The following is a 15,904-nucleotide window of genomic DNA, read 5'->3' on the forward strand; positions in this document are numbered from 1 at the left end:
CAAAAGTCCAATTAGGAAAGCCTCAAGGAAAAAAAAAAAAAAAAAAAAGCAAGTCCATACAGGGCGCATCTACACGCCCTACGTCACTGAAGCAATGCACTAGGTTGCTGTATGGTGCACTACAGCAATCGTGTGAGTCTACATGCGATTGGCAGCTACTTTGTGAAGTAGTGACAAAAATCTAACCACGCGCCAATCAAAGTAGCAGTGAAAACTAGCCTTGTGCCGGTTACTGTGCCATGCTTTAGTACTTACAAAAGCAGGTGTCTGTACTCCTTTTGGAAGTACTAAAGTACGGCGATATGTAGCTGTGCCTGCAGAGTAAGTAAATGCCTTTAGCTTTAAGACGGGTGAAGTGCTCTGCCTTAAGCCAGCAATTGGCAATCTAGGTCCTATGGGCCAGGTCCAGCCCATGAACCCAACAGATCCGGCTTGCAGAACTGAGGCACAGCGAGGGCCTTGCCTGCACCACATGCGGTGGCTAGGTGGCAAGGATCTTTCATAGGTGACAAAATTGGCAGTAGGGAGAAGCAGCAACTGGTGGCAGCCGGGACCTAGGGCTAGCCCACCTTGGAACCCTGCTGGACCATTCTGGCCGGCCACTGCAAAACACAGTCCCGTCATGAAAAGCAGTGGTCAGCAAAGTGGAGGAGATTTATTTACATATTAAATCCAGGTTTCCCAGATCCTGTTCCATAAGATATTGCACCATACATTATTTGGTAGGTTTACAACAACTCAGGAGCACTTATGCTGCATTAAGCCAGGTCTTCAGTGTTCAGATAAAAGCATTTTTAGCAAGCTGCATTGGTTGGCAACTTTAAATGCCCCTTTTCCCATAACCAGTGCAAATTTACCTGATATTTATTTCTGACCATCAGTAAATTCCAGTAAGACAATGCTACACAGCAGGGGGACATGGAATCAGTAGCTTGCTTATATATGGGAGACTGAGCTGGAGTTTTCCAAAGCAAGAAGCCACTCTATTTTATGCTATCATACCCATAAGCTCATAATCTATGGCAGGGGGCATATAGCCTGTGGGCTGTATCCAGCCCACAGACTGGATATTTTGGAGGCAGAGGGCTTCAACTGTAAGCTTTCTTCAAATGTCACTGCAGGCAGAAGTGTTGGCTGGGGTCAGGTCCTAGCACTCACCTACTTCTCACCTAAGATGGACCATTCCAACCCAGCCAGAAAAGGTTGGTGACCACTGGTCTATGCACCCAGGGTTCATTACACTAAATACAGCATTTAAGGTAGGAAACCAGGAAGTTTGGACTTAAGTGGACCTCAAATTCCACTTCTTGATACAAGTATATGACAATTTCTCTTCCCATTGTTACCAGAGGCTTGCAGCATTACCTCCAAGTGTGACCGTATTTTATAAAACAGTTTGAAACACTTGGTTCTGCCTAGCATCCAATGTCACTAAAACTGCTCTACAGAGAGTGTAAAATATAAAAACTAAACGCATTTCTGACCCTGTAAGAGCACAGCGTATCCAGGCTAAACTCAAACACACTTTGTATCCTTCTGGTCAGTTGACTGGAGCAAATGGTATGAGGCTGGTAATGAGTAAACCGTTAAGAATGAACATGTGCTGGCCCCGTGTACTTGGAGAAAATCGTTTTGCTGGGCTGTATTCATTAGCTTGAAGGAGCACTTAGATTAGATCTAGAGCTCCCCACTAGCATTTATCCGATTTCTGCATTGTGAAGCCAGCTCTTCCAGGCCATAATCCCACCACATGGGACAGCTGATCCTACAGTTAAGCTGAATATAGACAAAGTAGGATTTAGTGTTGCAGAGTTTTCAGAACAAAACAATATCACTGCCTTCACTTCTGGCCAATGTCTTGTACCAGGTTTCTGGTATTTGAATGGAACCAAAGGACTTTCACCCTCCACCCATTATGGGATGCTCCTTGTCCCATGCAATATGCACACCAGGGTTCAGAATGGGGAACAAAGGCAGCGACATTTCAAGCTCTGCTCTAACTGATCAGCCACAGTCAAAACAAGAAATGTGGAATAAGGCCACACTCTCCCAGGACACCTTAACTGTCTCCCCCCCGCAATGCAATATGAACACACCAGTGTACTCTGCTAGACTCTTTGGGTTTTGCTTTCCCTTAGGATTTAAGAGCTTGGTTCCCCACTATGGGAGGAAGGACACAGAGATGCCCATCTGGGTGCTGTTAGGCTCCTCCTTTATTTAAATTTGGGGAGCTATTACCTACCATCATAGACAGACTTTGCTCATGTTGCCAAGCGTGAGCACAGCTCGCCGTGTAGGATTCTGTTGGTCACACATGACAAGCAGAGAAATCATTAAGAACACCTATATGCAAAGTATTACTGTGTGTGCCTACACATACAATTAATACTATTTGGATTTACTACGCAGTAAATTTATTACCTGCATATGCAGGTAATAAATTGACTGTGCAGGAAGCACAAGCTACACTGTGCAGTAGATTAGTCTACTGTGCAGTAAAGTGTGTTGTGTAGACACGGCCACTGTGAGGCATCTGAGTTCCCCCCCAGTGTGGGTGGTGGAGGGGCTCACACCCCCGGAGAACTGAAGGGCAAGTTCAAACCCCACTTGCCTCCCAGTAACTTGTTCACATACCCACTCTTAGCATTTTCTTTAATACATGAGTTCTGTTCAGAAACCGTTCAGTCAGCCCAACAAAGAAAGCTCTGTTTGAGGCCTGATCCAAAGGATCCTGATGTCAGCAGCAATACTCAGGAGCCTATTTTCTGCTCTATACAGCATTCACAAAGCTTATGTGGCAATATACAATTCCCACCATGTACTAGCTGTGATTTTTTTTTTTTTTAATCAAGTTTCTCCATTAAAACTGCCCTTCTGCTACTGAGCTTGGTATTTAGCAGCCAGCAGTGAAAACTGACACCCATTATGTGACACTGGTAGCACAGAGACTCTAAGACACTGCAAATGAGACTCCATCCTGCTGCAAGAGAAACTTAAACAAGAACAGTGTAGCAGCTCAAGATGGAACAGAAAATTTAAACACTGAATGGCTCACTTAAAGACAGTTTTCTTTTCCAGAAGGATCTCCCAAACCCTTCTGAAAGCGTTGCTTGATACCTCCATCAGTGCAGAGGCCAGCTAGCATAGTTCAGCCTGGATTCAGCTCAAACAAAGTTACCTACACAATCACTGATATCAAAGCAGTTCTTGAAGGTTTCTCAAGCTGTGTATATTTACAAGATCTAAAAGGATCACCATCAGAGGCATGGGTGGATTATTCCTTTTACAACAATTAAATCAAAATGTGGCCAAAAAACAAAACAAACCTTAAAAATTTGTCTTCCAAAAAAACCCAAAACAGTAAGCACCATCAGAGAGAGAGAAAAAAGAAAACAAACCCAAATAATTGGTTGTATATTTGAGGTTTAAATTTAGCACTGGTATAAGAGGCTGCAACTCTAGTGATTTCAAAGGAGTTATACTATGCAGTTACCATCTCTTTGGTCTGCTCCAGAAAAGATGGTCTCTTTAAAAAACAGAAAAATCTGTTACAGGCAGAAATCCATATGAAGCCACCTTCCTGTGGTCCTTCAGTGAAGACATAGGTATGATTATTAGGTAGACCAAAGAAGAACATGCAACAACAGTGTATTTTAGCATGTAGGAAGCAATTCTTGACACTAACATGCCTCTGCATTCCCGTGAATCCTTCCTGGTCTGTTTAACAACCCCAGACTTAATCACATATAGGGTGACTTGTCTGATGAATAAACTATTTTTAAAGCTGAATGGCTGTGGAGTCCTAAATGATACAAGAGTAGCTCAAAAGTCTTAATAAATATTTCGTGATCTCTGCAATAAGCTAGACCACGTACTCAGAGAGAACGAAAGCGTGAAGCATTCTCCCTACTCAACATTAGGAATGACTGAAAGTTCTCCTTTTCCCTCATCAAATCCCACTTCTGATTTTGTAGGCTATTCAGAAGATAAATAAAATGGCTAGATTTAAAAAGAACAAAACGGTGACAGATACACAAAAAAGAGAGAGGCCTGAGTAGGTATTTACCCCACAGCCAAGTCTAGCTAAAGGCTTGAGTTTGTACAGAACTATAATGGTGTTGCTGCTCCTTCTTCCTGTCATACAATTTGACAGTAAGCCATGCTGTTAAAAAAAAAAAAAAAAAAAAGGAAAAGAAAAGAAAAACTACACTTAAGCTAGGTAATAAGTGTAAAAGCACCGTACTTCTGCATAGTAATAAGGAGCATGTGAATGTCTGAAACATCTGCTAAAATCCTGCAACTTCTAATTTAAGAAGGAATTGTAGCCTTAGTGGTAATAATGGAAATTTAATGGAATTATAGTCAGAATTTTGTACTTTGAACTACTTCAAAGCTTTTAGCCAAGATAGCTAATAGACCTCCTGCTACCAGAGGAGCAGCCATTACAATTAAAGAAGTCACAGCTAGTATTTCAAAACGTGTTTTAACAGTTCTCCTCAGGAAGCAAGAGAATAGCACCACAAAAGATAGCACCACAAAAACCCACTCACAGGTATCTCACGTTAAACGGCTTCTGCATTTCTCAATCAATTCCCTTACCATCAACTAGGAAACACAAGCCACGTGCAAAGCTTTGTCCCAGACTGAGACCTTTCCTGTGAGAAATGTTGCTACTTCAAAGAAACTTGCCAGAGTTAGTGTATTGGGCAGCAGTCCTCAGCAAGCATTATGATGCTGCCTGCATAGGTTTTGCTCATTGTTAAAACTCACTAATTTCCTGGGTCTGCAAGGACTGTTAAACGATCTCATGGACAACAACATTGCCTGCAAACCTTGAGATGGGGGCGACTGATGGAGTGGAATACATCTTCACTATGGAGTCTGCCAGGTAAGAGATAATCGGGCAGGGGGGGCCCAGGTTAGCCTAGCCCAAATGCAAGCATCCTCTCTGCAAAGCTCTGCCCCAATGACTGTGTGTTTAAACCTGAAGTAGACAGAAAAGCTTGGTTATGAAGGTTTAAAGTGGACTGAAATGCTACCATTTGAAGGAAACGGTCGCCACAACTAGCAGACTGGGCAGTGGTTCTCAGCAAGCATCACCCATGGGCAGCATCAAAAAAAAAAAAAAAGTGTACCTGGAAAACCAAGTTACAGTGAACTGTACAACTAGAAACCAGTTCCCAATCAGTGACTGTTGGGAACAGTTCAAATGTAACATGCGTCCATACCCAGTCTCTTCACTGCTTCTGCACTTGCTCCCATGCCTCTGGGAACAAATCCCATAGTTTTTTGTGCTGAGCCAATCTAGACTTCTTTTGCATCATGGTTTAGTCTGTCCTTCAGGGGGGATTATGGGAACAAACTGGAGGACTATTAAGAAGTAAGCAATTCGATCTACCTTCATTGCAAAGCAGGCAGGTTCCTGTCAGAGTTAAACGTGGAGCCTTCTTTAACTAATACCCCCAGATGTTAAGATAGGACAGCCATAAAGCATCATAAAACCCTGTTAAGTGACTTGCACATGTGAATGGCAAAGGGTTTGAGCTAAACCTGCAGTGGAGAGCTCTGATTAACTGTGCAGTGAAGATAGGCCCATAGAAATTGCAAGAGCAACCAGGATTAATGGTTATAAAAAGAGGATCAGGGAAAAACGTATATGACAAAAAAAAAAAAGGGGGAGGGGGGGAGAAGAGAAAAAGACCCAAGCATGAAGAAACAAAATGCAGGAAAAATATCAATTCTAATTAAGTTAAAATGTAAGAAAAAAAGAAACCAGGAATAAAGCATCTTCTTACCTCTATGCATTATCTTATGTTTTTCCCTCAAATATGTGAGACCTTTTATTACCTAGAAACAAGTAAATGGAAAAATTTCAGTTACGAAACCAGAAGAAATGAAAAACGGAGTTTCTTCTCCACAAGGATTTCAGACGTGGTATCTATACTCAGAAGTCCATGGTAGAAATCCAAAGAGAAAGCAATTAGGCAATGCTCTCAAATTTACATTCCCATTTGCAGTAAAAAATAGTATCAACAAAACCCCTTCCAGACATTTCATGGACATGGCCTACAGCAACACAGATATTTAAAACAATCACATTCAAAAGATTTTCATAACCAAGTTGATTCAGGCATCTAAGAAGCAGAAAACCAAAGGAAACACCCAAATGGAACATGCAAAATCCATTAAGTGCTCTTAGGTACAAAGTAATGACACATATGCAAGACTATTTGCTACTCCGTAAACACCCAAGCCAGCTCCTTTTGCCTTCTGGATTTGGCATTATTCTAGAATTATTATAGAATAATATAGACCCACTTTCTAGAGGAAATTACAATTCTACTTACAGCAATGCTAACTTTGCCCAAAATCTGCTCGGGAATTCTTCCTGCTTTTTTCAGCACTTGATCCAAGGATCCACCATCCTAATAATAAACATTTCCATATTAAAACGTTAAACCAAATCTATCCAAACACTTTACACAGGATTCTTTTTTCAGGAAGGAAGTCTCTTTGCAAAGAATATACTGTTTCCCATTGCTTTATAATGCAGTGGTGTATTTCTGAAAGAAGTGAAGCTATTCACAATTAAAAGTTTTTAATAAGCATATCCTCTTGGGTGAACCATTGAGCCACTAACTTGACCAGTCCTCTGATCTTGTACTAAACACAACACCTTGGCCGATTTTTGTTCTGGAGGATTGTCTGATTAGTCACTAACTAAGCAATGGGTGTGCAGCTAACTTCTGAAATTCTTCAGTCATATTCAGATACTTGTTAACTGCGTACTCTCAATACGGGCAGGACACATTTGTATTTTGTGAGCTGCAAAAGCCCAGGTATGGGCAGCACGAGTCCTTACAATCAATCTCCTTGAAGTAAAAATCTAGTACCCTGGTCTGACAGACAAGTATGCTATACAACAGTGCCAATCAGCCCATAGTCACAGAAGTGGCAAGCCATATAAAAGTCTGAAGGCAGGTCAGGGTGGCACCTTGGACTAGCTGGTTTAGAGAGGCATGAGCTTTCATACACAATTTATGCTATCTAACTGGTTCATGCTGTCTGTTGGAATCTGATGAAGTAGGCTGTTGCTTTCTAAAGCACTTTGGCTTTCACTGGTCCTACCAATAACCTAATCCTGTACAATGCCCTGGATGTGAGGATACCGGTATGTCAGTCACACCACCAAATGGGGAGAAGGGGACATTTGGCTTCCAAGACTTACAATTGGCTAAAACAAAAAGTAAAATATATATTTAAACAGAGTTGCTTAACAGACAGTGTTATTAATCTTACCACTTTTATGCAAGTTAGACATATGCACAGAATTCAAATATATACCCCTGTTGCTAAGAGCTTCAGAGAAGAAAAACGCTGTAAATGGTATTTATTTTTAGCAGCCGATTATAATCTAATACAACAGTAACCTTGTGCCAATGTTCATGAACAGAGACTACATAACAAAAGTGCAAGGTAAAAAGAACTTTCTTAAATTAAAAGCAACATCCAAAGACTTGGCTGATGATTTTACTGTTGTGGCTTTCCTCAAATCATGACCCAACTTGTGACTGTTTCTCTGCTACTTTAACCCAGCACTGGGAAATGTTCAGTCGCTGTTTATACTTCAAGAGAACAAGCTACAAAAACCAAGCTTTTGCATACAAAATTATGAATTATCATCTCAGGAGAAAGCATTAAAAAAAAAAAAAAAGAATGATGCATATGCATATATGATTATATTCATTCCCATTTGTGCAATTAAATAAAGTTTGAACTCAACCAAAAGATGCAAGTGCTATAATGCAAATGTGTGCATAGGCAGGCGCACACACACACACACACACACACACACACACCCCCCCCCCCCATATATTTGTTGGCTTTGCCAGAAGCCTGAATTTCTGGACAATCCTTTTTTCTAAGAAATTGGTACATTACCTCCGATTTCAGACTCTCCCAGGTAGTCAATGAAACTTTGAATCAGGCTCTAGTACGGCATGGTGCTAAATACCTTCAACACTACTAAAGTCAATGGACACAAAACTGCTCCACAATTTTCAAGAGCAGATCCCAAATATTTTTGCTTGTTCAGCACTTGCTGCTACTTGAATTTACACCTCATGTGCTGTATTGTTAGCCAGATGACAGTAATTTAAATCCTTTTCCCCTGCGTCTCCCACCCACTTCAAATGTTCAAGTTATTGCTTATTAGGATTGGCACAGATCAGGCCAATTCTAATAAGAAGAAACCAAGAGAAATGGGAGTAATTGAAAGGAAAAAGTGAATCAATTGATCTTTCTTTTTTTTCCCCCCGCCTGAATTAAAGGGAGATCAGAGTTTTTTCCTCCCTGTACATACTGTGATTACGACATCTTAAACCTTCTCCTCCATACAACAGACCAAACTTCATCAAACTTGACGTAAGGTGGGTTTTTCAGACTTCCTAGCTGAAATCTTGTAGCTGTTTATTGATTTTTGTAGCTGTTTTCTGAATTCTTTTCAATTTTTCAACATATTTTTTAAGCATTTCCATCAAAACTGGACATGCTATGCCAGCATCTATGTCTCTAATGCTGCACAAGAACTGTGTCACCTCTCTGATCTCTTCCAGACACATCCAAGGATCACCTTATCCTTTCAGCTCCAGCACTGTATTAGGACTTGATGTTCAATTTCTTATGCCTAGGTTCTTTTTAGAAGATAATCTCTATCATCTAATGTAACCTGCAGTTATGACCATTTATGCTGGGATCCTTTAATTCTATACTGCCTGCATCCCCCACCCCATATTGGCCTTGCCATGACTTTGCCAATGATCAGCATTTGCCTAACAAGCCTAGAACAACATTAGATACTTTCTAGTCCTCTGGAACCTGCTCAGTGTCCAGGATTAGTTAAAAATTAACATGACTAGTTCAGAGAGCTTCTGAGGTCTGGTTCCTCCCTACCCTGCTTGGAGAGAAGTAATATAAATATATTAATTTAATTATAAGTATACACACCATCCTGATTCTTAACAGCTAGAGAACAGGAATATTTATTAATTACATTTTTATTTCCTGCATTATGATCGAGTTTTATCATCCTGGTTTACTGTCAGAACTACCTGACTGGCAGGACTGTTTGTTCCCAATATATTTAAATAATTTATTTTAATCCTTAACACTACTGACCATAGATTTTTTACTGATACTTTTTCCATTTCTCCAATTCATCCTCTGTATTTTCTAACAATGTTTGAAACTCACTGCTATCAGATTTTTCATGTTTCCATTTGTATATGTATTTGGTAACAAATCAGAAACCAGTCCTCCCTTCCTGCTCCCTCCCAGACAAACTGCTCTAATCCAGGATGGTTTTTAAGAAAGGCTCAGTGATTTTAGGCATCTAACAAAGCATCCCTAAACAATATACTTAATTATCATTCACATATTTAAATATTTCCCCCCCTCTCAATTTTACTCAAAATCATTTCCAGCTTAATGAAAATGGCCTTTGTAAAGTCCCCAAGTATATCTGTTATTTGAGAGGATCATATTATTTGCATCGAATATAGTCAATCATTATCATTTGCACCAACATAACTACTGATTTTTCCCCAAAATATTTCCTTTGGCACTGTTAAAATAAAATCACGTATAATATCCACAGAAAGAGAAGAAGGCTTCTTTTCATATACATAATTTTGTGGAAAAAAATGGGAGTTTTTGCACAGATGTGATGTATTTTAAATGTTTCAAAGTTTCCTCTACCTGACAAGAAAGGGAGGGTTTTGTCTGACCTTTAATCACAAAAAAATTGCTCTAATCACTGGGTTCCATATGGCTAGATAAATGCTGGCAGATGTCAAGCATAATGTGTACTTTTCTATTAAAATGATCAGTTAAAAATAATGCTGCTTTAAAAAAAAATATAAACAGTTGCATAATATCCTTCCAGTTTTGCCAGTTTTTCATATATTCTTCTTTAATTTCTGTGTTTTTTCTAGAATTTCAGATAAGGTGAAAGAAGGGGGGTGTCTACAGCTAAAAGCCACCACTGGGGTCAGGGCTCAGATGTTTTTAACATGGTGCCAAGAAAACCATCTCAGAATAGGTGTTCACACAATAAGACATCTGTGCCCTTTTTATGGCAGTGCTCACATGAAGGTTACCACTGATGTGGATGCACCAGAGTTAGCTGCAGCTGTAAGGAAACTTATTTTTTTCTATGGCAGATAAAGCCAAAGTACGACATACTGCTTAATAGCAATTCCTCCAAATGGTTAAATTACATGTTGGCTAGCAATAAAAATGGTACTAACAACATAGATTTACAGACTACAGATAGGGAAAATAGGAGTTCATTGGCCTCTAAGATACAGAGGAACAGTCCCCAGAGAAGGGGGCAAAAAAAATGTGCAGGAAAAAAAGAACAGGAATTCCATTAGCAAAGGCAAGAAAAGTGTCAGTTGGATTTTATATTAACACTGGTCTGATAACTGCAAATACACACATACATTTGTGTACCTACCATGTGTTCCATGCAAATGCTGATTTCTCCATCACTGTAAAAAGCTCCGTAGAAGCCCACTATATAGGGAGAGTTACATTCATGCAGAACTTGCAGCTCACGAATGATTTGGTTCCGAATAGCTGGTTTGATTTCTAGGTGAATTAACTGTAAAATAAACAGTTTTTTCTTCTTCAGTGGCAATGGCCTTTACAATCAAGACAAAAAATATAATTTTGAAATGCACACAAAACACCACAAGATCTTCATACATCACTATTGCCATCGTCTCAACCATTATATGAATGGAAAGCCTCCAAGAATAGTTCGATCTCTATGCTCACTGCGCTGTTAATTCTCTAATAGAGTGCCGGTTGCAAGATGTATCATTTTCTTGCTATGTGAACACCAGCCCACTAGAAATTGAACAATTAGAATACAATGCTTTTAATAACCAAGTTCATCTTCATTATTTTTACTGAAGGCATGTAAAGTTAAGCTGCTTTAAGGTTCATACTTTTGTTCAAATGAGCAAACTTTTTTCTTTCTGTATTTTTATCTATCTTTGTCACAATTCACCCAGGATGGATAGTGTATGTTCTTGTAGATCTCACTAATACTGACTGCTCGTGCATGTTCTCAGTCAGGCCAGCCAGAACCGAGCACCTCTGTTCTAGATCCACACAAAGAATAATCACCACTTTGTTGGCAGTATGCTGGAGGCATTTTCTCCTCAATTTAAAAACCACTCAGAAAAAGTCTATATTAAACAGAAAAGCAAGTTAAGTTTCCCAACCTGAAAAAATGACTAGAATATTGTTCTTTTGATAAAAAAAATAAAAGTGTAATTAAGACAAGTGCATCAAAGTATTAAAACCAGTTACTCATTGTTTTCTGACAACTGCAGTTCTAGAGAACCATTAATTATAGCATGAAAGGATATCTGATGTTTGGTATTTATGCTTTGGATTTTGCTCTCATCTTTTTTGTGAAGTTCTTCAGTAAGAACATTTTACTTGGCTGCATTATTTATTTATTTTATTTAGTTAGTGTTGATGGGACTACTTAAAACTACTTAAGACCATTTGGACTGAAGAAAATCCACGACTGAAATTTCAAAGGGAACATGTCGCAAGGCCTACTGACTGGCAAACAGCTGCAGAAAGATGTCTGCCCAGATGTTTGCAAAGCAATGTCCCAAGCATGTTCAGTGAAAAACAAACTCCAGTTAAGCCTCGGGCATTTTTATTAAAAACATTGTTTAACCACATGAATCCATATCTTAATGGAAACTATAAAGTTATTACTTCAGTAGACTAGGCTTTCCTACAGGCAGAAGAAGGTGGGTTTCTTTCTTCCATAAATGGGCAGATCTGGGGAAAAAGTCTATGGAGAATGAGTCCTACTGAGTTCATTGAAGAAAAGCTGCAGCTCAGTAAACAGACACCATCTCTTGCATGATATTAAGTCAATTAAACTTCAAAACTACAAATATACTGAGCTGTAGTTTCCTGTAAGTGTCACAACGTGGGCAGGGGAGAGGAGGGAACAATTCCGTGCAAGAGACCTTCACCATCTATACACTTTATCTCCTACTACTCAGAAACAGCCAGCTCTCCTCGTTTCACACAAATTTGACAGTAAAGCATCAAATAAGAGTCATCAGTGAAGACGGCTGATAAGAAAGCATGTATTCAGGTTAGCCTGAAGTCAGGCAGAAGGCAGGACAGGGTATTACCTTAGAGACTAACTTGTTTAGGGAGACAAGCTTTCACAGGCAACTGTCTGCTGTTTCATCGCATCTGATGAAGTTGGCTGTAGCTTACAAATCCTATGCTGCCCTGCACTAGCTGGTCTCTAAGGTGCCACCCCCATCCTGCCATCGCTTAAAGTATTGAAGTAGTCTGGGTAGGGAAACCAGCCCACAGGAAGCAGAAGCATGAGGTACTTGCACAATAATTTTCATGATGCACCACAAAAGCATCCCCCTCCGCCCCCTCCCATTTCTGTTGTGGGGGGAGGGGTCCTCAAATGAAAATAGTACTTAAGTTTCTCAAGGTTCACATTTTTCAATTAAATAAAGTTTCCATATAAGACAGCTGCTCATAAGAAATACTAGGCAAAATCCTAGCTTTTCAGTTGAAAAACATTTGAGGGGCAGTTTTTAAACAGCCTTGTTACTCTTCTTACAAATGTCAGCCATTTGCTAGGGTGCTAACAAACCAAATTATTAAATTATATATGTGATAAAGGCACAAAGTCATGGGTTTTGTTTTGCTTTAGCTTCAGGGCAATCTTCTTGCACAGCCGGAAAAACCTTATGGGAGGACAAGTGTGTAGTGAAAGGGCTCTTTCTGCAAGGCACTGAAGGAGCAGAGGGAAGAAAGCAGGTCCATTAACGTTGTTCACTCTTACAGTACGGATCTTGATACTGCAGTAGCAACCAAAAAGTAGGGCCATTTCTATACTACAGGACTGTCGAAGTGTTTAGGGGAGAATCTCTTGATACTCCTCCAGCCCCAAGATATTTCCATCCTTAAACCCCCATACACACACTTATGCTTTGTAATTTGTTTTAAGTCTTGTGTGTTAGTACTGAGATCTTGTTATGCATTTAGCCACAGAGACAATATTTTGGCAGGAAGTAAAATACAACATGCGTCCCAAAACTACAGAAAGCTAATAAAAAATTGGAATGGATTACTTGGCCTTTCACTCGTAACACAAGGAATATATGCCACCTCTGCAGGCTGGACAAGTGGGAGGTAAAGAAATTTAACCTTTCCTGTTTTTAGAAAGCATCTTCAATTGCCCTGAAAGTAGATTCTCAATGTCACTTTTTGATGGGTGTAAGGGTTGCAATTCAACTGATTTAATTCAACATATTTATTTAAAAAAAGCTTTGAAAAGGCATCATTAAAGGCTCCTACAGTCCAAGGCTCTCACCTTTCTTGCCATAATGAGGCCAGAAGGTTTGTGAGATACTTTGAAGACCACACCCCCATTTCCTGCTCCCAGCTCACTGATCTTCTCAAAATCATCATCCTTCAACTCCCCAACTTTCTGCTTCTGGGTAAGGAAAGCTTCAAGACGTTTGCGTTGCTGTTCATCCAACTCCAGCTCCTCCAACTTCTTCTGAAGTGCTTCTAAATTTGTCCTGTACAGCACAGAGAGAAAGAGCACTAAGTTGATTATTAAAGCTTTCAGAGGGGGAAAGAAGTACACCATTTTGTGTGGCCCTGAATCACTGCAGTTACATCACTTTTTGGCTCAGGGCTGTGTTCACCAGCATGCGCACCACACAACCATGTCCTTCCTATATGGAAGTAGTAACATATTTTAAGTTGTATTATAAAACAAATAATATAGAACAGGAAGATAAATGTATTGCTTTGCCATCTTTGAGGCATTGGCCCAAAACTGTGTCTGATGTAACTTCATTACCATTGAGTGGGCTCAGTGATTCAGCACTGCTGATCAATGATTTGATGAATCACACCTCAGCACCAATTATTCTGGGATTCAGATGTTAAGAGGATGTGCTTTGCAACTTCATGAGAATTTGTCTAAATGTTTTAGCCACCAATCTTCATATGTGATTATGTAACTGACAAACCATTTAAAAACCTAACACATGGCTTCTAATGAAAATAAAGCATTGACATTAAAATAGAGTAATTAAATCATTCAAAACATGCATAAGAAAAGAAAGAAACTTAACATGTGCAGTATGGGAATAAAATTGTGTGTTTGTTTCAACAGAACAAAGTCAAAAAGGTTTAAATTCCACTTGTTCTTGTGGTCAGCTACATATCACCAGCTTGATTTGCAGGGTCAGCTTCTCAGTTAAGAGCGGGGGAGAAAAGTAATTACTTGTTCCAAGTCTTAACAGGATGTCATATCTGAAAAAACAGTACATCCAGACAGGCATCCATTCAAATATAGACTCCTGCTTCCAACAACCACCACAACAGCTGCATCAGCAAGCTTCTAAGGCCTCCAATCTTGCTTAGCCAAATTATGAAGTACTTATCAAAGTACAACCACAATGAACTAGGTGCCGCTGGGTAAGCACTCCAGGGACCACCTCCCTGTTCTAGAGAGTAAGGGTGGCCAACCTGAGGCACAAGTGCCACAAATAGCATGGGCAGCCTCGGTGTGCTGCATATGGCAGACTGGAGAGGAGACCAGCAGCACGACAGCAGATAGGACAGGAAGCCGAAGGCAGAGCAGGGGAGAAGAAAGTAAAACAGCAGATCAGGCAGAGGAAGGAGATCGGAGCGGCACTTGGGGAGGGAGCCTCTTGCAGGCTCCGATCAAGTGGAGTACACCTGTCAAAGAGATTAGTCCTCACTGCCTTACAGCATACACCACAGGTCCCTTGTTAAAAATCCTCCCTAGTGAAAGAGAAGGGTAAAAGCCTACAAAGCCATCACCAAATATTAGTTCATAAATATTGTTTACTTTCAAAACCATTCCTTAGAGAAGAATGCACTTTATGTTCCCAGCAAAATGCCGACAAATTGCCAGGCTGAGAGAAAGATTCTTCAAATAACAGTGACAAGAGATCCTAATCTAGCAACAGGAAGCATCAGGCTTGTGACTTTCCCTGTTACGTCTGAAGACTTGTCCCCAAGGACAAAGGCAGTTCCTAAAAAGCCCACTCCTTGCTTCCACAGCAGACATGGAATTAATATCAAGGAGGTGTAAGCAGGTCCAAGTAAGAGCCCTTTTATGAGAAAATACAATTCAACCATCAAAAAACCAAACACACCCCCCCAAAAAACTGAAAGGGTCTAACACTTCTAAGTATTAATACCCCTTCTCCAAACCAGGGTCAATCTGAAGGTTTGAATACCACTATGTTCCTGTACAAGTTAGCAGTTTAAGCAGCCGAGTGAAACAAGGCACAATACAGTATCCCACCCCATGCTGGTGAACATGTTAAGAGGCTGTGACTTGGATGACTACACAGTCCGGTGGGTGGCGAATTGGCTAGAGGGTCACACCCAGAGAGTCGTAGTGGATGGGTCGGTATCGACCTGGAAGGGCGTGGGCAGTGGGGTCCCGCAGGGCTCGGTCCTTGGACCGATACTTTTTAATGTCTTCATCAGCGACTTGGACGAGGGAGTGAAGTGTACTCTGTCCAAGTTTGCGGAGGACACAAAAATGTGGGGAGAGTTGGACACGCCGGAGGGCAGGGAACAACTACAAGCAGATCTGGACAGGTTGGACATATGGGCAGAAAACAACAGAATGCAATTCAACAAGGAGAAATGCAAAGTGCTGCACTTAGGGAGGAAAAATGTCCAGCATACCTACTGCCTAGGAAATGACCTGCTGGGTGGCACGGAAGCGAAAAGGGATCTTGGAGTCCTAGTGGACTCCAAGATCAACATGAGTCGGCAG

General features: G+C 40.4%; 1 protein-coding gene across 1 annotated transcript in view; it reads right to left on the reverse strand.

Moving 5' to 3' along the window:
- Window positions 1-15,904, reverse strand: part of MAP2K1 (mitogen-activated protein kinase kinase 1) — a 54,108-nt gene that overhangs the window by 14,729 nt on the left and 23,475 nt on the right. Inside the window, exons 2-5 of the mRNA XM_006264232.3 lie at window positions 13,442-13,652; window positions 10,517-10,663; window positions 6,348-6,425; window positions 5,796-5,847 (exon numbers count right to left, since the gene is read on the reverse strand). Of these exons, the coding sequence (XP_006264294.2) occupies window positions 5,796-5,847; window positions 6,348-6,425; window positions 10,517-10,663; window positions 13,442-13,652 (488 nt within the window). The remainder of the gene's footprint in view (window positions 1-5,795; window positions 5,848-6,347; window positions 6,426-10,516; window positions 10,664-13,441; window positions 13,653-15,904) is intronic.

This window comes from Alligator mississippiensis, chromosome 11, assembly GCF_030867095.1.
Source record: "Alligator mississippiensis isolate rAllMis1 chromosome 11, rAllMis1, whole genome shotgun sequence".
Lineage (NCBI taxonomy): Eukaryota > Metazoa > Chordata > Crocodylia > Alligatoridae > Alligator > Alligator mississippiensis.